Consider the following 25,467-nt stretch of genomic DNA (forward strand, 5'->3'; position numbering starts at 1 on the left):
GTTGCTTCTCAGACTGGAGGCATGCAATGTTCCCCACAGTTAACAACTAGAGGCATGGGTTAAGTTCAGAGGGAAGAGACTTAACGTGAACATGAGAGGCAACTTTTGCACCAATGGTGGTCAGGAAGTGAAATGAGCTGCTAGTGGAAATAACTAACAGAATCAATGAAAGAGTTCAACCATGTGTAAACAACAACAAACAGCGACAACAAATAAATAAGCAATAAATATTGAGAACATGAAATGAAGTGTCCTTGAAAGTGAATCCATAGGTTGTGGAAATATTTCAGTGATGGAGCAAGTGAACGAGTGAAGTTATTCCCTTTGGTTCAAGAGCCTGTTCCTGAACCTGGTAGTAGTAAGTCCTGAGGCTCCTGTATCTTCTTCCTGATGGCAGCAGTGAGAAGAGAGCATGTCCTGAGTGGTGGGGCTGAGGATGCTGCTTCCCTGTGACAACACTCCCTGTTGATGTGCTCAATGGTGAGGGAGGGGCTTTACCTGTGATAGACTGGGCCCTATCCACTACATTTTGTATGATTTTCCATTCAAGGTCATTGGTGCTTCCATACCAGGCAGTGATGCAGTCAGTCTATATACTCTCCACCACACATCTATAGAAGTTTACATGACATGCAGAATCTTCACAAACTCCTAAGTTGAGGTGCTGCTGTGCTTTCAACATAATGGCACTTAGGTGCTGGGCCTAGGAGAGGTCCTCCAAAATAATAACACCAAGGAATTTAAAGTTGCTGACCCTCTGATGAGGACTGACTCATGGACCTCTGGTTTTTACCTCCTAAAGTCATTACTAAGCTCCTTCATCATTCTGACATTGAAAAAGAGGTTGTTGTTGTGGCACCACTCAAACAAATTTTCAATCTCCCTCTTATATGCTGATTCATCACCACCTTTGATTTGGCCAACTACAGTGATGTCATCATCAAACTTGAAAATGGTTTTGGAGTTGTGCTTAGCCACACCATCATAAAAGTGTAAAGTGAGTAGAGCGGGGGCTAAGTACACAATTTAGTGGTGCACCTGTGCTGATGGAGATTGTGGAGGATATGTTGTTGCCAATGCTAACTGACTGTGGGTCTGCAAGTGAGGAAATCTTGGACCCAATTACACAAGGAAATATTGAGGCCAAGGTCTTGAAGCTTATTGATTAGCTACAGTATTGAATACTGAGTTGTAGTCGATAAAGAGCATCCTTACTGTCCAGATGTTCCAGAGTTGAGTGAAGAGCCACTGAGATGACAACTGTTGTGGACCCGTTGTTCTCAGGCAGGAGTTGCCTCCTAACACTTCATTACTGTGGATGAAAGTGCTACTGGACAATAGTCATTGAGGCAGATTACCATGTTCTTCTTTGGCACTGGTATAAATGAAGCCTGCTTGAAGTAAGTGGGTATCTTAGACTACTGAAGCAAGAGGTTAAAGATCTCAGAGAACACCCCAGCCAGTTGATCAGCACAGGTCTGTAGTTCCTGGCCAGGTACCCTGTCTGCTTTTTCTGGATTCACTCTCCTGAAGGATGCTTGCGCGTGAGCCTCAAATCACAGGGTCATCAGGGGCTGTGGGAGTTTGTGATGGTTCCTCCATGCTTTGAAAGTCAAAACGAGCACAAAAGACATTGAGCTCACCTGGAAGTGAGACCCTGTGTCACCTACATTGCTTGATGTGACCTTAAGAGGTGATAGCATTTAAGCCACCTTAATGAATGAATTTAATATGCTCTTTGGAAAGGCAGCCACCGATTTGCACCGATTTATAAAAGATACGGAGAAATAATACTACCATGAAGTAACAAACTAAGAATGAAAGCATTTCAACTCTTGCTGCCCAACAGTGGAATGGGATTGATGGAAGATTCAGAACAGATACATCAGCTCAAATTTGGGCACCCATGAGATGGCGTGGATCTGGAGCAGCAGCAGCAAAAAAAAAATGTAAACCCAAGGGCTGGCAAGTCTCCTGCTTCATCACTGCCATCAAGCCAAAGGATCAATAAGGAACTTAGACGCTAACTGTGGCATTGAGTATTCCTGACAATGATGTACCATCAGTGAAACTCCAATGCAGCAAAGCTTGCAATAGATCAATCTAAGCAATTTTGTGGGGAATGGACAGATCAAAGCTCGGCAATCCTACCACATCCAGTTAAGAAGTGACAGGCAATTAAACAGCTAATGAGAACATCCCATCCTCAATGGCAGGGCCCAGCAGGAAGAGGTAAAGACAAAACCGAGACATTCACAAACATGCTCAGCCAGGATGCCAAACTGATAAATCATCTCAGCCTCCTCCTGAGACACACAGCTTTAAGGGTTTTAGTAGGGTTATGAAAACCAATCATGACATGATGGAAACTACAGCTGATGACAGAAGCAAATGGTAACGCTAGCTGCGGTAGGGATGTGGCAACATGACAAGCCATGATTTCAGCAGCTACATAGAAAGCAATGTCATAGAAATAAAGATCATTCCTGCATCATAAGCCAATTATACTTCCAGTAACTACCAGAAATACCCCATTTGGTCAAATGGAAATACAGTTGAAATGGCCTCAAGGTTTGAAACCTAAATATCCATCATCTCAACAGCTGAAAGAATGCAAACCAATGCTTCTGTGAGGCACCAAAGAGCATTTCACCAATTAAATTTTGAAAATGCAATGAATTTGTTTCATTTTGCTCGATAATGAAATTCTGAATTCTATGATGTTCCAATCTGCTTACTTTGTTTTACTTCTGATGAAATATTAAACTGCTTTTAATATTCCTGGTTTGCCATTATCCTGTGATGTCATATTCAAAAAATACCTTCTTGCCTGAAAATCTTGAATTTAATTCACAACTTGCAAATTTTGTGAAATCGTGCATGTGCTGACATTATATTGGAAAGCAGAGATGTCTGCTTCAGGGATATACAAGTTGGACAGTTACAGTAAATGTAAGAATAATGAGGTGAAATGTGAGTCTTGTTTAAACTAAAAAATATACAGTCAGTGACCACTTTACCATGCCCCCTTGTTCGTTAATGCAAATATCTAATCAGCCAAATGTGTGGCTGTAACTCAATGCATAAAAACATGTGGACGTGATCAAGAAGTTCTGACATTGTTCAGGCCAAACATCAGAATGGGGCAGAAATGTGATCCAAATGACTATGACCATGGAATGATTGCTGGTGTAAGAGAGTTATTTGAATTTCTCAGAAATTACTGATCTTCTGGGATTTCCATACAAACAGAGCTTATGGAATATTCAAAAAAAAACAGTTCTGTGGGCATAAACATCTTATCACCTCATTATTGACAGAGGTCAGAAGAGAGTGGCCAGATTGGTTCAAGCTGATAGGAAGGCGACAGTAACTCAAGTAACCACTCGTTACAATATTGGCATGCAGAAGACCATCTCTGAACTCACAACATGTCAAACCTTGAAGCGGATGGGCTATATCAGCAGATGACCACAAACATACACTCAGCGGCCACATTAGGTAGAGGAAGTAACTAATAAAGTGGCTGCTGAGTGTATGTACTGCAAATTCTTAAACATCTGAACTTACCTTGGCCGGGTCTCGGAGTAGCTGGCAATCCAGAAGCCAATTGATCAAGTTCCTATCATAAAATACCGAAATGTTATTGTTTACAAAATTACATTTCCAATGTTACTTCTAATATTTTAGAACAGAGATCAAGATTGCCGATATTAGGTGATGTATGCAAAGAGGGAAATTTAATTTCGGCCCACCTTTGTCAACCTGTAGCCAATGCTAATCCTATTTACCCAAGCTATATTTGTACACCTCGATGCCTTTCCTGTTTAACTACATGTCTAAATGTCGCTTCAATGCTGTGACTATATCTGATTCCATCACTATTTAGAAATCCGATGGTGGAGGGGAAGAAGTTGCTTCCAAATATTTCAGTGGATCTTGTGATCCAACCAGCATTTTGTAAATGTGAAGTATTATGTCACAATTTTTATATACCGTGCATACCATGTGCCTTTCTCCTCACCCTAATGATCCCTGTCGTCACTTTCTGGAAACTATGAACTTAAACCCTCAAGGTCACTTGATTCATTAATATTCCTTAGCACCCTATTTTTTTACTGTATATGTCCTGTGCTTCACAATGTTGCCGGGATCAGACTATTAGGTAGAAGGAGAGGATAGATAACTTTTACTGTTTACACTAGAACATAAGTTAAGGGAGTGACCTGATCTAAGTACAGTTTGGATGGTCAGTGCTTTGCCAGCATGGAAATATCAGAGTGAAATGGGCAAGTTTAATGACAATTTATATAGCAAGTGCTAAGTGCCTTTATCACACTGCCAGGGGAAGTTGAGGAAATACGGTTCTACATTGCAAAAATAACTTTTAGATTAACTTCCTCACAAAAAGCATGCTTAGAATAAACAATAAGGACCAAATATCTTTAGAGCTATTTAGACAGGCACATGGATAAGGAATTAGGGATGTAGACCAGATGTAGTCAAATGTGCAGTTTAAATTGGTGTCATAGTTGGTATGGATACCATGAGCCGAGGGGTTTGTTCATCTGCTGTACTATTCTACATTCTAGCACTATTTGCCAAGATAGTTGCACTATTTGCACTCGTTGGGATTAGATTTCAACTGTCAACGATCCCCTCAACTGTCCATCAGATTTACACCCTGCTGTACCATTGAACCACTTTCCTCACTATCTGCAACATGACCAACTTGTGTAATTCACAGATTTATTGGTCATGCCTCCTTCCTTCACAGCCCCTATGCCACTGTCAGACTTCCAATCAGAACACATTCTTTCCTTCACTAACCTTTGTCTTCTATTGCCAAGCTAATTATGGATCTATTAAGTCAGTTTGGATCTCATGTCTTTACCTTCTGAGCCAACCAATCGTGCAGGGCTTTGTAAAATGCCTTAAATTGTACAACATCTATTGCCCTACTTTCAATCTTCTCAGTTATTTCAAGAAATAACAAATTAGTGAGGCAGACACACACACACGTTCCTGCTTTTCCAAACTGTACACTTGTTCCATGCTGGAGGTAAACTCTTTTTAAAAAAAAAAGGTTAAAAAAAAAGCCACCCAGTTCTAAAAGAAAAATTCAGATCTATTAACAAAAATGTGCACATCCCATCAGGGTACTGACAACAAATCTCAGCCTTACCAATCCTGCACACTTCTTATAAAAATCACGCAGAATGGTGCCAGAATTGGAAGAGATGTCCCACAAACTAGTCACTCAATAGCCTGTGCTAGATATATCAATCCCTAGCAAAGCACTGGCAATCACCATTCAGATACTCAAGCACTATGACAAAACATATTGCAGTATTGCGCCAAATTGGACAGGCAAATTGATCTATTAGTTCATCCATGAAATAGTATGAGCTATCAGCAGCAGAGCAGTAAGGCACAATGATTCTCAGCCTTGACCAATGATAACCAAGTGATCAGTTCTACTTCAATATAGCAGTAGAAGCACAATTTTCAGAGACAAATCTCAAGAAACGTACATTCGTTTTTAACCACAGTTACCTATATACTGATCAAAAGCAGCATGTTACCAACTCTTAAGTAATTCCATATCTAATGATCAGAAGAAAACGAGACCATAAAAATATACAGACCAATGGTATAGTAATGAATAATGGGGCAACTAAAATTGGTAGTACTCCAGAGGCCAGAATTGCTTGGGTAAATTCACTTCAAATATCTGCAGGTTGCAGGAGATAGAAAAAGTAAAAACAAGATATGGAATGGATTGCTACTTAACTGAGAAGTAACAGGTGAAGGGGGCTGGTAAATCATAGAAAAAGAATATAAGTGTTTCAAAGTACCTTAAATTTACGAAAAGTAAAACAAGGAAGGTTAGTGTAGGAATAGTCAAAGCTTAGTGGTAATAAGGGCATGGATGATGCCTTTCAATTACAATCCAAAGCAAGGCCAAGGATTTACTGGAAAGTGATACAGTGATCAAGTTTCTAGACAAATTTGCTAACTTATTGGCCTGAAGATAGATACGAGGGTGATTGATTAGATTGTAGCCTAAGGTAGAAGGAGATGAGTTATTAGTTTCAAACTTTCTGCATTATCACTAAGAGTTGAACTGCATGTGCATGTAACAAGAGCGTCTTGGACCTCCAGGTGATCAACAGCAGGGGTGATCAATAAGTTCGTGGCCTTAAGGTAGAAGGAGATGAGTTATACAGCTCTCGTTACATGCACACACAGTTCAACTCTTTTGAGTGAAAATGCAGTGAGTTTGAAGTTAATAACTCACCTCTTTCTACCTTAGGCCATGAACTTATCAATCACTCCACGCTGTGGACCACTGCCGGAGGTCCAAGATGCCGACTTCTACAAACCCCATTTCCAGAAAAGTTGAGATATTTTCCAAAATGCAATAAAAACAAAAATCTGTGATATGTTAATTCACGTGAACCCTTATTTAACTGACAAAAGTACAAAGAAAAGATTTTCAATAGCTTTACTGACCAACTTAATTGTATTTTGTAAATATACACAAATTTAGAATTTGATGGCTGCAACACACTCAACAAAAGTTGGGACAGAGTTAAAATAAGATTGAAAAGTGCACAGAATATTCAAGTAACACCAGTTTGGAAGACTCCCATTAAGCAGGCTAATTGGTAGCAGGTGAGCTATCATGACTGGGTATAAAAGTAGCGTCCATCAAAGGCTCAGTCTTTGCAAGCAAGGATGGGTCATGGCTCACCCCTTTGTGCCAAAATTCTTGAGAGAATTGTTAGTCAGTTCAAAAGGAACATTTCCCAACTCAAGATTGCAGAGAATTTAGGTCTTTCAACATCTACTGTATATAATATTGTGAAGTGATCTTTGAGCCCTCAGGCGGCACTGCCTAAGAAACCGTCATGCTACTGTGACAATTATAGCCACCTGGGCTCCGGAGTACTTCGGAAAACCATTGTCACTTAACAGTCTGTCGCTGCATCCAGAAATGCAACTTGAAATTGTATTATGCAAGGAGGAAGCCATACATCAACTCTATGCAGAAACGCTGGCGAGTTCTCTGGGCCCGAGCTCATCTCAGATGGACCGAAAGACTGTGGAACCCTATGCTGTGGTCAGATGAGTCCACACACTTCAGCTAGTTTTTGGAAAAAACGGGCGTCGAGTTCTCTGGGCCAAAGATGAAAATGACCATCCTGATTGTTATCAGCGAAAGGTGCAAAAGCCAGCATCTGTGATGGTATGGGGGTGCATCAGTGCCCACGGCATGGGTGAATTGCATGTATGTGAAGGTACCATTGATTCTGAGGCGTATATTAGGATCTTAGAGAGACATATGTTGCCATCAAGGTAACGTCTCTTCCCGGGACGTCCATGCTTATTTCAGCATTTCAATGCCAGACCACATTCTGCACGGGCTACAACAGCGTGGCTTTGTAGACACAGAGTGCGTGTGCTTGATTGGCCTGCTGCCAGTGCAGATCTATCTATTGAAATAGTATGGCGCATCATGAAGAGGAAAATCAGACAACGGAGACCACGGACTGTTGAGCAGCTGAAGTCTTATATCAAGCAAGAATGGACAAAATTTCCAATTGCAAATCTACAATAAGTAGTATCCTCAGTTCCAAAACGATTAAAAAGTGTTATCAAAAGGAAAGGTGATGTAACACAATGGTAAACATGCCTCGGACCCAACTTTTGTTGAGTGTGTTGCAGCCATCAAATTCTAAATTTGTGTATATTTACAAAATACAATTAAGTTGGTCAGTAAAACTATTGAAAATCTTTTCTTTGTACTTTTGTCAGTTAAATAAAGGTACACGTGAATTAACATATCACAGATTTTTGGTTTTATTGCATTTTGGAAAATATCCCAACTTTTCTGGAAATGGGCATTGTACAAAGAAGGGATCAGTATGCTCCACGACTGCTGGACTAAACATGTAAATGTAGGAAAAATAAATGTGCTAGGTTTTCAAAAATTGACTCCGTCTACAGTAGGCCACAAACTTATCAATCACTCCTTGTAAGTCTCCTGGTCCTGTTGGAATACATCCCAAGGTACTGAAAGAAATGGCAGAAGTTACAGTAGAAGCCTTAGTGATAATTTAACAAAATTCTCTGGACTCTCGGCAGGTCCTGGCAGAATGGAAGGCAGTGAATGTCATGCCACTGTTCAAAAAAGGATGTAGGCAAAAGGCAGGTAGCTATAGGCTAGCTAGCTAAACATCTGTAGTTGGGAAAATGCTTGAAGACTATCATTAAAGAAGAAATCTGGAAAGAAATTAATCCATCAGGCAGACACAGCATGGATTCAGCACAGGCAAGTCCAGTTTGATAAACTTACTGGAGTTCTTTGAGGTTATAACAAGCGAAGTAGATAGAGAGAAACAGATGAATATTATTTACTTAGATTTCCAGAAGGCGTTCGATAAGGTGCTGCATAAAAGACTTATCCAGAAGGATGCACAGAGCTGGGGGTGGTGTATTAGCATGGATCGAGGATCAGTTAGCTAAAAGAAAGCACAGCATTGGGATACATAGGTGTTACTCTGGTTGGAAACAGGTGGTGAGTGGTGTGCTGCAGGGATCTGTGCTGGGCCCGCAAATGTTCACAATATACATTAACGATCTGGAAGAGGGGGCCGAGTGTAGTGTATCTAAGTTTGCTGATGACACTAAATTGAGTGGAAAAGCAAACTGTGCAGAAGATGTGGAGAGTCTGCAGAAAGATACAGATAGTGAGTGGGCAAGGGTCTGGCAGATGAAGTACGTTAGTAAATGCGAGGTCATCCACTTTGTACGGAAAAATATAAGCAGATTATTTTTAAATGGTAAAAAAACTGCAGCAGGCTGCTGTGCAGAGGGACTTGTAAGTGCTTGTGCATAAATCACAAAAGGCTGGTTTGCAAGTGCAGCAGGTTATCAAGGTGGCAAATGGAATGTTGGCCTTCACTGCTAGAGGGATTGAATTTAAGAGCAGGTAGGTTATGAAGCAACTGTACAGGGTACTGGTGAGGCCTGGACTACTGCGTGCAGTTCTGGTCTCCTCACGTGAGAAAGGATATACTGGCTTTGGAGGCAGAGCAGAGGAGGTTCACAAGGTTGATTCCAGAGATGAGAGGGTTAGGCTACGAGGAGCGATTAAGTCGCCTGGGACTGTACTCACTGGAATTCAGAAGAATGAGAGGAGATCTTATAGAAACAAAATTATGAAAGGGACAGATAAGATAGAGGCAGGAAATTTGTTTCCATTGGTAGGTGAGGCTAGAACTAGGGGACACAGCCTCAAGATTCGGGGGAGTAGATGAGAAGGAACCTTTCCTAGAGAGTGGTGAATCTGTGGAATTCTCTGCCCAATTAAGCAGTGGAGGATACATCAGTAAATATATTTAAGACAAAGTGGGATAGATTTTTGCATAGTAGGAGAATTAAGGGTTATGGGGAAAAAGGCAGGTAGGTGGAGACGAGTCCAGATCAAAGGGCCAGAGGACCTACTCCTGCTCCTATTTCTTATGTTATACAAGTTACCCAGACACCTGAAACATTAGATGAATTCTATTAAATTTACAAGTATCGACTAATAACAGAAAATGACACCTATTCAAAGATTCATGCTACTCAAGGCAAATAAATTATCCTAACAAAATAAATTTTTCCTAAAAATGCAGTTTTAAAAAAAAATCAATTACAGCAATGTACCAAATTAGAGGGCAGTATTTTGGACATCAAAACATCTGAGAGGCACCTTCAGGTTGAATTGAAGTTGAATCAGTTTGCTGCCATCTAACCAAGTTTGCAAAGGCCGCTGCATTTGCACTGTGATATTAGTATGTCTTATCACGTGTAAAGACATTCAATAACCATAAGAGCTGCTAATCTTCTTCCAGGGGTAGATGCTTTTACTTCCATGACACTGCACTCATTGCAAAAACTCGCTTCCACCCTTCTCCAGCAAGGACAATATCCTAACTATAGCACTGAATAAATAACTAGCCGCACTCTAGTTAAGATGTTACAGCACAGTTGACACACTCATATCTAGCCCAGGTCCTTCCACAATGCATCAAACTTTGACCAAATACTGTGCAAACAGTCTACCCTAAATTCATCAGCAAATGATTCTTGGCTGCATTTACTCTACAATAAACAGCTCACTGATGCCATGTTTAGATTTCATCAAGACCACATACTGCATCACAGCCCTGGAGCAAACAGCCGAGTAAAAGGGACACTCTAGCCTTTAGAGAACATCATGGTTTTTTTGACAGCATTTGGGTTCAATCATCTTCACGTGCTTCAATAACTTGAATGGCTAACTCCCAACTACAACTATCCAATAATTCTAAACCCAACAAAAGTGCTTTACCTTATGTCCATTGAATTTGCTTACCAGGGCTACTTAATACCACTTATGATCAAAAGGTGCCTTTTGGCCAAGGGCAGTTACTCTCACCTCACCTTTGAAATTCAGCTCTAAGAACTAAGGGAGCGATAATGTCTGAAGTCAATTGGTCCTGATGAAAGCCTGAACTGAACATCAGTGAATACGTTAGGAACCAATGAAATCAGAGTAGATTAAGGTCATCTATCCATTCAAGCCTACTATGACAAAGTCACAGCTAATCTTCTACTTCAGCACAGAAAACTGAGTTACAGGCAGTCCCCGGTTACGCACGAGTTCCGTTCCTGAGTCCTTCTTTAAGTCGGATTTGTACGTAAGTCGGAACAAGTACATCAGATATTATTTAGCATCAGTTAGTCAAATGTTTGTCTTAATATATAGTATATATTTTAGCTTTTTATGCATATAAAACACTTAAGAAACATATGTATTCCAATAATTAAACCACTGCGTTGCTTAGTAATAATTGTAGCTTTCATCGGGACAGGGCCTTTCACATGCTCCATTATTCTCACTTTATCCGTTATCCTTTAAAATTGTTCCGATCGTTGACCGACTGTAGCCTAATGCTTTTCCAATGACTGACGGCGTTTCATCTCTTTCCAAACGCTTTATTATTTGTACTTTATTTTCAATTGCAATTGCTTCCCGTCAATGGAACAGAAACACTGCAGGCAGCGGGTCCCGAGTTCTGCTGGCTCCCAAGGTCCATTGGATCCTAAGGACCAACGTACTGAATTCCCCGGGTCCTAAACTCCACCACACTGAGACAGGTTAAATGGAACAAGTGGGGGCTGTGCTGGGTTTGGGTATTTGATTCTCCAAAACATTCCACATGTGAATTTAAACTGGAGGTGGCATTGTTTTTTTTTTACGATGTCAAGTTGCAAGCTTGACATCAACCCGGCACGGAGGATACAGGAGCCACTGGATCAACATCAACCCGGCATGGGAGTGGTCTGTCACTGTATCAAACTCAGGAACCTCCGTTCTCCAGCCCGGCGTTGATCTCACTGTGCCACCAGCTGACCAGAATGGGGGGTGTCAGGGTGAATCTTACTAAGAAAAAGCCAAATATGAAGTTAAAAACTCAACACAGTGTCAATGGCAACGATTTAAAATGGCGGACGGCGTCACGATCCGACTTAAAATGGCAGACAGCGTCACAATGGACTTAAAATGGTGGACTATGTTCTCCTTCCTCTGTTCGTAAGTACGAGTTGTCCATAAGTTGGACATTCGTAACTTGGGGACTACCTGTATTTCAAAATCATATAATATCCAGAAACAACCTCAGTTTTGAATTAATTCTCAGCTGAGTTTCCACAAATCTCAAAATATACCACCTTCTAAATGAAAAGTTATTTACAACTGAGACAAGGTGATAAAGAACCATTCATTCCAGGACAAGATGATCCTTAAACTTCCAGAATTGAACACCAGATATCAATCTCAATTTAGACAAAGCACAGACTACCTTGACTTGCTGCTCTTTCATCATGAGGTCCCAATCTTGGGGCTCTCAATTACGAACAGAATGGAAGCACAATCAGCAGAGGTGCAACAGCTTTAAAAAGCATCACCAACCATTTCCTGAAGGTCATCAACAATGAACAATAAATGCAGGCTTGCCCAGAAATGCAAATATCCTATTAATGATTTCAAAAACTCTGAAGAGTACTAAAAATTATAACCGCAATCAAATCAGTACCGAAAAGGGTGCATTCTTCAATATAAAAGCTTTAACTTCCTGACCTCCCAAATATCTACAAGGCAGATCAGGACTAGTGGAATATGCACTGCTTTTCTTGATAGGCATGTTTGCCAAATATCCAAGCCTGACACCCAGAACAAAGTTTTCCGATCAATCTACCAATGCCACCATTTTCAATGGCCAGCTTCATTACCAGTAGGCAGTACTTGAAATATCACTTCTAAAGATGCCATAGGACAGTAGTACTCGGGTCTCTTACACAATGGAAGCACTCAGTTTTTGATTTTATCTGTTGAATAGGTAAAGGGAATATCATAAAGCTGTGTTAATGGATTTTTTTTTATAAATCACTTGATAACTTTACCCAAAAAAAATTGGTAACATCTCATTTTGAATATATTGGGCTGGTCCAATTTATTACAGCACAAACAGAAAAGCTTCTCTGAAACTCAAATGAGAATTTTTCACAAAACATCCAATTTAGTCATCAATTCATTTTAATAGATATTTGATTGCAATTTAATTTATAAGTAAGTATTTTGAATACAGAATTATCAGAGAACAAAATTTTCCCTCCAATTATCAAGTTCCATTCACAGAAGTATTGAGCTTTGAATACTTACTTTAGCTTTCTTGGATTCTGGGTCAAACCTCTCCAAAATTAGTTTGGCATTCTTATATGTCTCCTTTTCCATGACCTCTTCAAGCTATTTAGAACACATATTAGAAACACATTAGTGAAGCATGCATTTTCATCATAACGTTTCTCTTGCAGTTTCAGTCTTGACAGACCAAAAATGACAAAATACAAGGTGAACAGCATTAAAGAGTCTTCAATGAAAACTTTTCCATGGTTACTATGGTTCATATAGCAACAACTGTCATTTCTTACTGCTAATCACCTAAATTAATTTTTTTGGAAATTAAAAATTTTACTTCAGTAACTTCATTCAGTGTGCAGCTGAGCATTCATAATGTGTTGAATCAAAGGCAGCAATAAGGACCTCTATGTACTCAAATCGCATAAAAGAAATGTGAGGATTTCCCCTGTCGCTTAGTCAAATGGACTGAACACTCAGAAAGTTCTCAGCAGAGTTTCATTGCCCCATTCAATATAAAACAATAGGTTGAGTATCAAATTAGCTTGGCAATGATTTTCAAATGAAAGCAATAGAATAACTCGTGAAGGCACGTTCCTAACATGCCTTATACTTAGCAAATATTACACAACAGCTTCTATCACCAAAGTAGACAGAAGATTATATTTTACTATCTCTAAGATTTCACAATGCAAACTGAATACATAATTGAAGCTAAGTGATACATTGTCTATCTACTGCAAACTTGAAAATGCTTTGTTTAAATTTGTGAAACAATTTCATAATGAGATTTCCAGCACGACTTCAAACATGGATTTAATAACATGCTGTCATGACAACCTTTCCCTCAATGTCAGCAAAACAGCTGATCGCAGTTCAGGAGTGGATGGTACACTTGCTCCTGTCTTCATCAATGTTCAGGTTGAGTCGGTTTAGAGCTTCACACTCCTTGGACTGAACATCACCAATAGCCTGCCCTGGTCCAACCACAATGATTCCACAGCCAGCAAAGCTCACCAACACTTCCCCAGGAGACTAAAGAAATTTGGCATGTCTGTGTCAGCCTTAATTTTTTTTAAGTCAATGCACCATAGAAAGGATCCTGCCTGGATGTATCATGGCTTGGCATTTCAAGTACAGAGCCTGTGTATGCAAGAAATTACAAAGTTACGGACACAACCTAGCACTTCACAGAAACCAACCTGCATTCCATGGGCTATTTTTCACTAAAGCAGCCAGCATTGCAGACTCTTCCCACCCAGGACATTCCCTCTTCTCCCCTCTCCTACTGGGAAGACAATACAAGAGCCTGTAAGCTTGTACTACCAGGCTCAAAGACAGCTTCTACCCCGCTGTTCAGACTTCTATGCTTTCCTAGTAAGAAAAGATGGACACTTCACCTCACTATGATCTTGTACCTTATTGTCTACCTGCACTGTACTTTCTCTGTGGCTGTTGTACTTTAATCTGTATTTTTATTGTTTTACCCCATACTACCTGAAATGCAATGTGTAATGACATAACCAGTATGAACAGTGCGCAAGACAAGCTTTTCACTGTAACTCAATACATGTGATGATAATAAGCCAATTCCAAATCCAGATACTACTGCCAATTCTGCCGCAAGGCCTAAACTTGGAATGTTTGTCAAGGCCAATTTGATGCAAACTTAGGTATTTTTCTTTAGTTATTTAATAACAAAAATATTCTGCCTCAGATGTAGCCATACTTTAAAATATTATTGAACAACCTCTTCATCTCAAAAAGCTACAGCAAATGTGAACAGTACGATAATTATTTCGAAGTTTGTTGAACTTTAACAAATTATTTATAATATCCCATTTACTACTTAAATCCACGAATAGGTCCCAAATTTTCTTTAGCTTAAAATATTCAATAAACTGGAGCTGATTTCTTCTTTGCAAGAATATTGGCATCCAAAAACTTAACATAGTTGCACATACTCCATCAAAAAGCAACTGGTGCTAAAAAAGGGCAAAAACATTCATTGGCATCTGCTGAATCTTTAACAGGTTTCAGAGGTAAACAGAAACATTCTTTTGGTGCTGATAAGGCCTAGAACAATTTATGTAGGAACATAAATGACAAAGCTTTAGAATGAAGTGGAAAAACATTCACAAAGTTTGTAAACTGCTAGGTAACATTTTATGAATAGAGCATCATGGTAGTGCAGCAATTAGTGGGCTTCTTCACAAAGCTCCAATGATCTGAACTGAATCCTGTGTGTGATTTGCACATTCTCCCGTGACTATGGGTGCTTCTTCCCAGGTGGTCTGGTTTCCTTCCACATCCAGACTGGTGAGCAGATTGATAGATTAACCAGCTAAAGGGTAGAGAAACTGATAGGCACCAGGGATATGATTAGGTTGCAGGACGAAGTTAGAGAATGGGAACAATGACTGTTCCACTTCTCAATCAATACCCTCGAACAGCCATATTACCTCCTTTAATGTCATGAGAAAATATGAAAAAAAGATGTTGGCTGCACGTTGATTTTAATATCACTTTTGAAGCACAGAGAAACACAAATCAAGTTTCTTATCAAATGGGATTATAAAGAAATAAATTATAAATAAATTGACTGGGTTTTCAAATAGCTTCTTATAAAGACCAGCAACTTTTTATCCCCAAAGATGCAGTTCACCCACAACATGACTTATATCCTCATCATCACAAATTCAATACCCCTGCCACCTGCTTCATCACTGTCCTGGGGTTACTTGTCTTATACGATACCAGACCGAAAATTTAGAAACTCCAAATACTTCAGATGCTGGGAATCTGGAATATGCCCTCTGCTTAAAATCTCTTTAAGATATTACTTAGTCAAACTCAGGTATCTGGGCAAATTACGTACATTATTGGAAGATACGATTTTTTTTTAAGTCTTAGTTCTTTCAAATGCAAGTACAGTGGATTCTGTTTAATTGAGGCAGCTGCTTATTTAGGACAACTTTGAAGCACAAACACAAATCAAGAAAGATGACTGGGATTCCCTTTACTTATTTAGAACCTTGTGCCACTTAACTGGAGGAAATTGTTGCCTACCAGTTTCTAACGAGTGTCAGTCATGTCCACTTGCATGGCCATTATAGATGCTACACAGTGCTTAGAGTGAACAGTTTTTAAGACAGCAAATAGCAGTGACTTTCTGTGTCTTGATGGTTGGTGAAAAGTAAACAGTAAGACAATTCAGAGCAGTTTTGCTCTGTGGTTACAAGCATTCACACTTAGAGATGCCAGAAATGGCTGGGAGTGAAGATTAAATAATTTCACTACTGCAATAAGCCAAGAACTATGAAGGATCTAAAGCTATCAACAATCATCTTCAATATTACAATGAAAATTAAGATTTGGAGGATGCAATTGTCTAAAGGTTTGTATGAAGGCAGTCCATTATTTACACTAGGTGTCTGCGGTGATTTTGTTCATTCACGGTCAATTGAAAGACACGGCAGCGTACTCTTGATGAATTCCTCCATTGATTATGAACTAATACAATTTTATAGTACTATTGTAGCATTGATAGTATTCCAATTTGTTCTATTTTTCATTTAAATATATAATTTGTTACTCTGTTAAATGATAGCTGTTTTTTTTTTCCAAGTATACCTTCTTAACAATTTCCATGAAATAATGTTTAATTGGGGCAGCTGCTTAATTGGGCCAAATTACACTGATCCCCATGTGTCCCAATTAATGGGAATCCACTGTATTGAAATATGATACTGAATATTCTCTTCAAGATGAACTTGATCTCCCTCTTTCCCCACACAAAAAAATTGAAATACTCAGCAAACCAGGCAGTACTTTGACTTTAATTTAATTTTCCTCTACTTCCTGTTTTCCTTTACAGGCATTGTCTGTCCTGTAAAGCCTTAATTTCTCACTGTTATTTTGCAGCTGCTCATCTTGCCCTTCTCCTGCCTCTTAATTCTGACTAGCCAAATCTGAATCTGCAGTATGACAGTAAAGCAATTGAGGAAGTATACAACAGATGCAAGAGTCAGCTAGTCTCACTTCTCCAAACCAGCAGCAGCCTCTTCTCCTTCCAGTGGTTCACACTCAAGAACCATCTTCAAACCCTTGCAAATTTAGATTGTGCTGTTTTAAACATATCATTTTTCAACTGAGATGCAGAATCAAATCTTTGTCTGACCCTGAAGGTTGAAGTAAAAGTAGTAAAAGAAATTACAGATCTCCGAGGATCTAACCTGGTTCCAGCATATTGATGTAGTCATAAAGAAGGAAAGACAGCAGCTATACTTTATTAGGAGCTTGAAACGATTTGACATGTCAACAAGTATGCTCAAAAACTTCTATAGTTGCACTGTGGAGAGCATTCTAACAGGCTGCATCACTGTCTGGTATGGAGGGGTTACTGCACAGGACCGAAAGAAACTGCAGCAGGTTATAAAGCTAGTCAGCTCCATCTTGGGCACTAGTCTACAAAATATCTAGGACATCTTTAGGAAGCGGTGTCTCAGAAAGGCGGCGTCCATTATTAAAGGCCTCCAGCACCCGACGCATGCACTTTTCTCCCTTACCATCAGGTAGGAGATACAGAAACCTGAAGTCACACACTCAGCGATTCAGGAACAGTTTCTTTCCCTCTGCCATCTGATTCATAAATGGACATTGAAGCTTTGGACACTACCTCACTTTTACTGTTTTAGCACATTTTTTAAACAATCTATTCAATATACATAACTGATTTACTTGTTTATTTATAATGCTTTATTTAATTTATTATTTTTATCTCTCTCCCTCCCTCTCTCTCTGATAGAGTATGTATTGCATTGAACTGCTGCTGCTAAGTTAACAAATTTCATGTCACATGCCGGTGACAATAAACCTGATTTTGATATCCAGGCCGAAGTTTGACTCTGTAATTATCATAATCCTGAGTTAAAGTGATCATACAATTAATAAGACCAAGCTTTGACATGCAAATATTTCCAATTTTAACTGACCACTTTGTAATCTGCCCAGCAATGGGGAGAATTTAATACCAATGCTAGGAATGAGACAGCAGAGAAACAACTGTTTAAGAGTGGGCAATACTGCAAGAAACACGATGGGTGGTGTAATGCAGTGGTTTCAAAATCTGCATCCAAGTCACCTACTTTTGAAACCAATCTTTGAGAAGCTGACTCCATTAAATAAATGGTCAAATTAAATAGCTGAATTGTAATAACTTGAGGGGAATACTATGACGGAAGCATAGAGTGGAATTTTTACAAACCCACAGGAAATCATCGTGAATAGTTTTTTTTTGCTACAGAAGAGCAAACCATTTACTAACAGGAATCTGCAAGAGAAATGTGAAGGAGCAAAAATATTCCTAAAGCTGGAAACCTGTTAATTGCAGTTAACAGCTTTATAGCAAAGAAATGCCAAATATTGCTAATTGTTTAAATATAATGAGGAGAATAATTACATGCACCTACTTCAATAATGGAATGTACAAAAATCTATCAGCAGTCATTATTGAAAGTTATTAGACATGACAGTAAATGACAGGCAATTCCTCAGATTTATTTCCTCATAGCACTTATGCTATTAATTTAAAAAAGGTCATTAGCAGAGTGCTTTAAAAAATAAAGTCTGTGTGCCAATTAACCACTGTCAGCATTGATTTTAGATTATTTATTAGCAGAAGCAATTAGCTTGGTGCAAAGCGCTGCAAAAGCTCAATAAAGGCAAAAAGGAGCAATGAAATTTCCTTTAATGACATATAAGGGCCAATATCTCATTTGCTTTACTGTTAATCTCAAAGCATCAGTGTGGAAAGAATCTGCAATTTTCTTGTAAGGCAAGACAGAATTAACAAATTTAAAATAAACCTGCTCCAGCATGAATCAAGGCCAGAATCAACTGTTTCAAAACCAAGCAAATTCAGTTTGATCTACTTCAATTTATGCTGATTGGAATTAGTTTAGGGGAGTATACATGTCCCAAAGAACTGACAAAATTTAAAATTGATGTAGAGAAAGGAATAGAACATCTGTTAATGGGCCTTATACAAAGCAGAAAGGACTATTTAGACAGAAAGACAGATGGGAGGCACTAGCAGCATACTACATCAAAGTGCCTTCTAAAATATCTTTGAGATAACATTAGATATAAAAATGTATGCAATTTTTTAAGCAACACACACAAAATACTAGAGGAACTCAGCAGGTCAGGCAGCATCTATGAAAATTAATAAACAGTCAACGTTTTCGGCAAAGAACCTTCATCAGGACTGACAAGGGGTGGGGGGAGAGATGCCAGAATAAAAAGGTGGGGGGTGGAGGAGGAGGTGAAGGAGGAGGAGGACAAATAGAAGGTGATAGATGAAGCCAGATGGATGAGAAAGGTAGAGGTGGAGAAGGAATCTGATAGGAGTGGACTATGGAAGAAAGGGAAGAGGAAGGGAGCCAAGAATGGTGAAAGGCAGGTAAGGAAAAGACGCAAGAGGCCAAGTGGGGAATGAAAGAAGAGAGACAGGAGAGAGAAAAAAAAATTATTGGAAGAGATCGATGAAATGGACAGAATATGTTGCTCCACCTGAGTGGCCTTATTTTGAGGGAAGAGGCCTTGGACTGACATGTCAGAACAGGAAGTGAAATAGGAATTGAAATGGTTGGCCACCAGGAAAATCCACTTTTGGTGGAGGTGCTTGACAAAGGGTCCCCCAATTTATGTTGGATCTTACCAATGTAACAGTGACTGGGCTGTTTGGCCCTGAATGGAGGTGGGTACAGAGGTGAGTGGACAGGTGTAGCATTTCTCTCACTTGCAGGGATATATGCCAAGAATATGATTAATGGGAAGGGACAAATGGATGAGGGAATCACATATGGAGCCACCTTTCCCACCCACCTGGCTTCAACTATCACCTTCTATTTTGTTGTCCTTCTCCTCCCTCAATGTCTTACTCTGACATGTTCCCCCTTCCTTTCCAGTCCTGATGAAAGGTCTCAGCATAGATTTATTCCTCTCCATAGATACTGCCTGACCCGCTGAGCATTTCGTGTGCGCAACTCTGGAACTGCAGAATCTCTCATGTTGTCATGAAAATTTTAAATTCCAATGTAAGCTTCTGGTGTATTGACATTGGTAGCTTTGCTTCTATTCTCCTGGACAAGTCTTATAATTATATAGATGAGGTTGGCTACCTGTTATAGATAGCCAACCTCATATGAACTTAGAAAATGTACTACCGTACAAAATAATCGTAAACTTGGTTCTGTCATGCCTTTAGCCAATTTTACTTTCAACAGAAATTAAATAACCAAAGTTATCTATCTTCTTTAAAAAAAATAAAAAGGCAAGTAGAAAAAGTCATTTGCTGTTAGATCACTTTGCTATTGGATCTGCTACATGTTCACTCTATATTAGTTCACTAACACCATTCAATTCTGCTTCAAATTATTTTGTTTATTATTTTTAAATCAATGGACTAACCCGCTTGTTCAGCATTGCTATGCAACATTATACAGTATACAAGGCAAACTTGAGTTAACAGTCATACATAAACAAGATGTCAAATGGTATATGCAGAGGCACGAAAAGCTCTGTAGAATAGAAATACATCTTTCAACCTAATTCTCCCTCACATTTTAAAAAACCTTAACATTTCATTTATAGTACACTACCTGGTAATATATAGTAAGCAATTGGGAGACCATAAAAATGGCGTATTTTGCCAAGTGCCACACCCAAAGTGCTGGAGGAACTCTGCAAGCCAGACAGCATTTATGGAAAAGAGTACAGTCAATGTTTCAGGCCGAGACCCTTCAGCAGGACAGAAATGAAATTAAACATCTCAGACCAAAACTTCGATTATACTCCGATGCTGCCTGGCCTGCTCAGTTCCTCCAGCATTTTGTGTGTGTTGCTTGGATTTCTAGCATTTGTAGATTTTCCCTTGTTTGACATATTTTGGCAGTTTGTCATCTTGTCCTAAAACTACCCATTAGGTAGGGTACCCAGAAGCTCAAATGCAAATAGACAAAATGCTCTCGATTCCGAATGATGTATGTTGACAGGGTATTCTGCTTCCAAAAGATCACAATCACATTAGAATTTTATCCTTCACTAATGCCTATTAATAGACTATTGTATAAAAAAAAGATGCACTTCCCGACTCAGCAGTGTTCCAAATGCTGCCAGTTCAGTGCAGACAAAATTTTATATGACCTTAGCTCAATTGCTTAGTAGATAAACTCCGTTATTTTACAATGCATCCAAATTGTGAATACTCTACTTCAACACTCTACTAAACCTCTGCAAAATAACTGCTGAGCTGGAAATGTCAAATGAAGCTTTCAGTGTCCATTTTTACACGCCCCCCCCCCCCAATTTCTTCATCACCTTTAATCTAATGAAAACCAGGTTTTTTTTTTTAACTTGTACCCCAGGTAACCCCATTTAATTCGTATTATTTTGCTTAACTTTCAGTTTATCTCCCTCTTTTACAATGATGGAGAGAAGGTTGGATTGGAAATCAAGGACTATATTTTTCATCTTGGTTTTCCACACCAATTGCTTCATCTTCTGCTACAGTTGTGCTATTTTGGCATCTGCCACAACAATTGTTTTGTTTATCTGGCATCTCAATTGATCCATTATCTTCCCTCATTTCCAAAATTACTTTTTCATTCCCACATTTCATCCCCTATTTCATTCTTCCCTAATCACTACTACTTATACACACTTCTTCTAGATGACTTTTCACAAGACCACAAATCATACTGCAGCCTGAATCACAATAACACCTTGCCTTACCTTCATGTTCAGATAAGTATCCATGCACTCTTTTCCTTGTCTTTAAAATCCACCTTGGCCTTCCATTAATCTCAATTACTGTGAGAGGCATTTTCCTCAGTGTCTTGAAATGCTCCATACCTTCAGTTAATCCTAAAAACACTATGCTCCTGCTCAACAATATAACAAAATTGACCCTCTTCAAAAGTTTTGAACTCTCATCTTCAATCACTTAACCCTGGAATTTCCCTTATACCCCCACCCCATATCTCTTACCCTCTCAAATTTTCAAAGCCAAACTCAAAGTGTATGCTGTCAGCTAGAGGTGATAAGGACAAACAGGTACACATTGCCTACATGGGCTTCAGCAAGATCTTCTACACAAGGTCCTGCATGAAAGCTGATCCAGTATGTTAAAATATATGGGATCCAGGGTGAACTAGCCAAACTGGAAACAAAGGTGGTCTGCTATAGGAGGCAAAAGTTAGTACTGGATGGTTCCTTTTCAGTTTGGAGACCTATAACCAGTACTGTGCTGCAAAGATTAGTGCTAAGTCCTTTATTTTTCATCTTGTATGTTAATGATTTGGAAGACAATGTTAAGTGGTATGATTAGAAACCTTGTGGATGACAGTAACATTGGTGGTATAATGGACAGTGAAGAAGGTTGCTCAAGTTAACAAGACGATTTTGTCCCAATGGTAAAGTGGATAGGAGACTGGTAGATGGAATTTAACACAGAAGTGCAAAGTGATGCATCTTGGGAAGGCAAGCCAGGTCAACATTCACAATGAATGGACAATTCCTCAGGAATGTTATTGTACAGTAAGACCTTCAACTACATAGTTCCCTGAAAGTGGCGACACATATACAATGATGAAGCCATACAGCACTCTTGACTTCATACACCAAGGCACCAAGTATGTGAGTTAGGATGCTATCCTACTGCAGCACATATTATTACTTAGCCTGCACTTGGAGGACTGTGTTTAGTTCTGATCACTATGCTACATGAAGGATACGATTAAACTAGAAAGGGTGCAGAAAAAAAAACTGGTGAGGGTGTTGGCTAGATTAGAGAGCTTGAGTTACAAAGAGACTGGTACTGATTCCTCAGATGTTGGTAAAATTGGGGGCAAAGACAGGGTAGATAGTCACACTATTTTTCCCAACTGAGGGCAAGAGTCTAAAACTAAAAGGCATGGACTGAAGAGAGATGGAAAAAGTTAGCGGGAATCCAAGGGGCAAGATTTTCCCCACAGAAGGTGCTGGACTATATGGAACACGTTATCAGGAGGGACAACAGGGGAAGGTACAATTACAACATTTAATCGGCTTTTGGACAGATACGTGGTCTAGAAAGATTCAGAGGGAAATGGGCCAATTACAGACAAATGAAATTAGATTAGGTAGGCGTATTTGTCTGAATGGACAAGTTGAGATGAAGCACATGTTTCATGAATATAACTCTATAATCTAAGCAGAGCTATTGCACTAGTAATATTCATGTGTTAATTGAGTTTGGTTGTTTTGAGACCACTATCTAAATAGTGACTGAATCAATCCAACAAATTAATTCATCGAAAACAAAATATTCATTCTTGTAGTATTTGGAAAACATGAGATATACAAGATCAACGTGAAAGCTGTGCACCTTTGCATACAAGTGGCAAATGTAACTCCAGTGAAGTTTACTATTACAACACACACAGAACACTGGAGGAACTCAACAACTTAAGCAGCATTTAATGATGGGAAAAACAGATGATGTTGCCCAGAAACATCAACTCTTTATTCTCTCTAATATATGCTGCCTAATTTGCTGAATTCCTCCAGCATTTTGTGTGTATTGTTCAAGATTTCCAGCATTTGCAGAACTTCATGTTTTGTATGACGACCTTTTTTTTTAAACACACAACTAAACTGAAATTACAAATGCGACAAGTGGAACCACAGGCACTTAACACTAATCCACTATAAAACTACCAGAAGATTAATCCAATGTAATAAACTATCAATTTCATCCCAGCATTTTCTTCCTATGGTCGTTTACTTTTAATCATGATACCCTCAAAATTCTAATTCAAGTGAAAGATTAAATCTATTATAGCAAAATATACATTCGTAAAATCTTAGTCTTGCACTATTTATTTCCTTTGTATACAAATGTCAGGTTTCATGAACTCCACTCCCCCCCCCCCCCCACTTATCTTACTGTACTGTTAAATTTATTTGTTTTCTTAGTGAACAATCATGGCTGATTGTTGTTCACGGCAAGATAGCCTGAAGATATCCTAACGTACAGATATCAATTATCAGACTATTAGCAGCACTACTTCGGTCCAAAGATCTGTTTAAAATCAGGCAAGCATTTTAAAAGCAGTCAAGAACCAGTAAAAGATCCTTTATACTGATGTGCCAAAATGTTATTTGGGTTACAGTTCATGTCCTGTTAATGGAGATTAACAAGAAAAGTTATCGTAACTGGCTAACATATCATCCGGAGGCTCTCTATATATAATCACTCCAAGTTGGTAACCTGGATATTAAACATCTCTTCATGACATGGTTTCAAAGTTCTTTTGAAGACCCTGACCTAGGACTTACACTCTGACTTCAGTTCTTTGCAGGAATGGGACCTGCTCTCGGGGCCTCACGACCGGTCGCTTTTTGGTATCCCAAGGACGTGACCTGGAAGGTGAGTGTGCCTTCAGGATTCTGGATTTTTGTGGCTCTGGAGATGTGCTGATTCTAGGAGCAGCAGGTTAGCTGCTGGAGTTTGTGCGTCTGGACAGCCGCGCCTTTATGGTGCTGACTCTCTTGGTGCAGAGCTTGGAAAAAGCCACGCAAAAAGACTTTTAACATCTTAAATTAGCGTGTTGTTTATTATGTCTCACTTCTCGCTGTGAAATGGGGACACTGTGGCAACCCACTTCCTAGCGCACTCGAACCAGTTCACAAATAGCCAGCGCGCCAGCATAAAGACCAGCCCCAAAAGGGCGCCAGGTCTGTTTCACCAACAAAGGGAAAAGCTTGCGCGGGACTGTGAGTATGTGTCCCCTACACCATCCGCGCGCGGGACAGGACTGTGAATACACGCCTCCTACAGCATCCGTGTCCGGGGAGGGCGGTATCAGGGAGGCTTTAAAGCGAAGCCGCGAAGTTCGAATAAAATCTTCTTTAACTGCAGTTTACCAACTCCATGTCGTTATTTCAGCGCTGCGTGCAGCACACCGCTACAATTGGACATTCAAACGATCTTTGAACCGAAGATGAATGACATCGCCTCTGTTCGTGCAGTTTCGTTGAAACTGCCAAGCTTCTGGATGCTGCGATCTCACCTGTGGTTCCAGCAAGCAGAAGCCCAATTCCACGTTCGGCAGATAACCTCAGAGGACACACGTTACTACTACGTGGTGAGCTCCCTCGACCAGGACACAGCGGCCCAGGATGAGGAGTTCGTACAGTCTCCCCCAGCAGACAGCAAGTACACAGAATTCAAAGCCCTGCTCATAAGGACTTTCAGACTCTCACGGCGCGAGCAGGCTGCCCGTTTACTGCACCTGGATGGTTTGGGGGACAGCCTTCCATCGGCTTTAATGAATGCGATGTTGTCTCTGGCTGGGGGACACAAGTCCTCCCTCATGTTTGAGCAGGCATTCCTGGAGCACTGCCCAAGGACATACGCCTGCTGCTGTCCAACGCGGATTTCAGTGACCCCCGGAAGGTGGCAGCCCGGGAGGACTTGCTGTGGAAAGCCAAGAAGGTGAGCGGGGTGTAGGTGTCCATCGCACAGATCACCAGGCCACGCTCCCAGCAGCAAACCAGACCAGGCCTGGCCACTGAGCCCGCTAACCCCAGAGGCAGGGGTGGGAAGCCCAACGAACAATAGTGCTTCTACTACCAGCGGTGGGGCGCAGAAGCCCGCCGCTGTAGCCCGCCCTGCAAGTTCCCAGGAA

At 39.9% G+C, this 25,467-nt stretch overlaps 1 protein-coding gene across 2 annotated transcripts in view; it reads right to left on the reverse strand.

Moving 5' to 3' along the window:
- LOC132392609 (endoplasmic reticulum junction formation protein lunapark-B-like) overlaps positions 1-25,467 on the reverse strand; it is a 104,477-nt gene that overhangs the window by 14,760 nt on the left and 64,250 nt on the right. For both annotated transcript variants that reach the window (XM_059966735.1, XM_059966736.1), the window contains 2 exons: positions 12,758-12,841; positions 3,571-3,622 (listed from right to left, as the gene is read on the reverse strand). In XM_059966735.1, the coding sequence (XP_059822718.1) occupies positions 3,571-3,622; positions 12,758-12,841 (136 nt within the window). The remainder of the gene's footprint in view (positions 1-3,570; positions 3,623-12,757; positions 12,842-25,467) is intronic.

Source organism: Hypanus sabinus, chromosome 4 (assembly GCF_030144855.1).
Source record: "Hypanus sabinus isolate sHypSab1 chromosome 4, sHypSab1.hap1, whole genome shotgun sequence".
Classification (NCBI taxonomy): domain Eukaryota; kingdom Metazoa; phylum Chordata; class Chondrichthyes; order Myliobatiformes; family Dasyatidae; genus Hypanus; species Hypanus sabinus.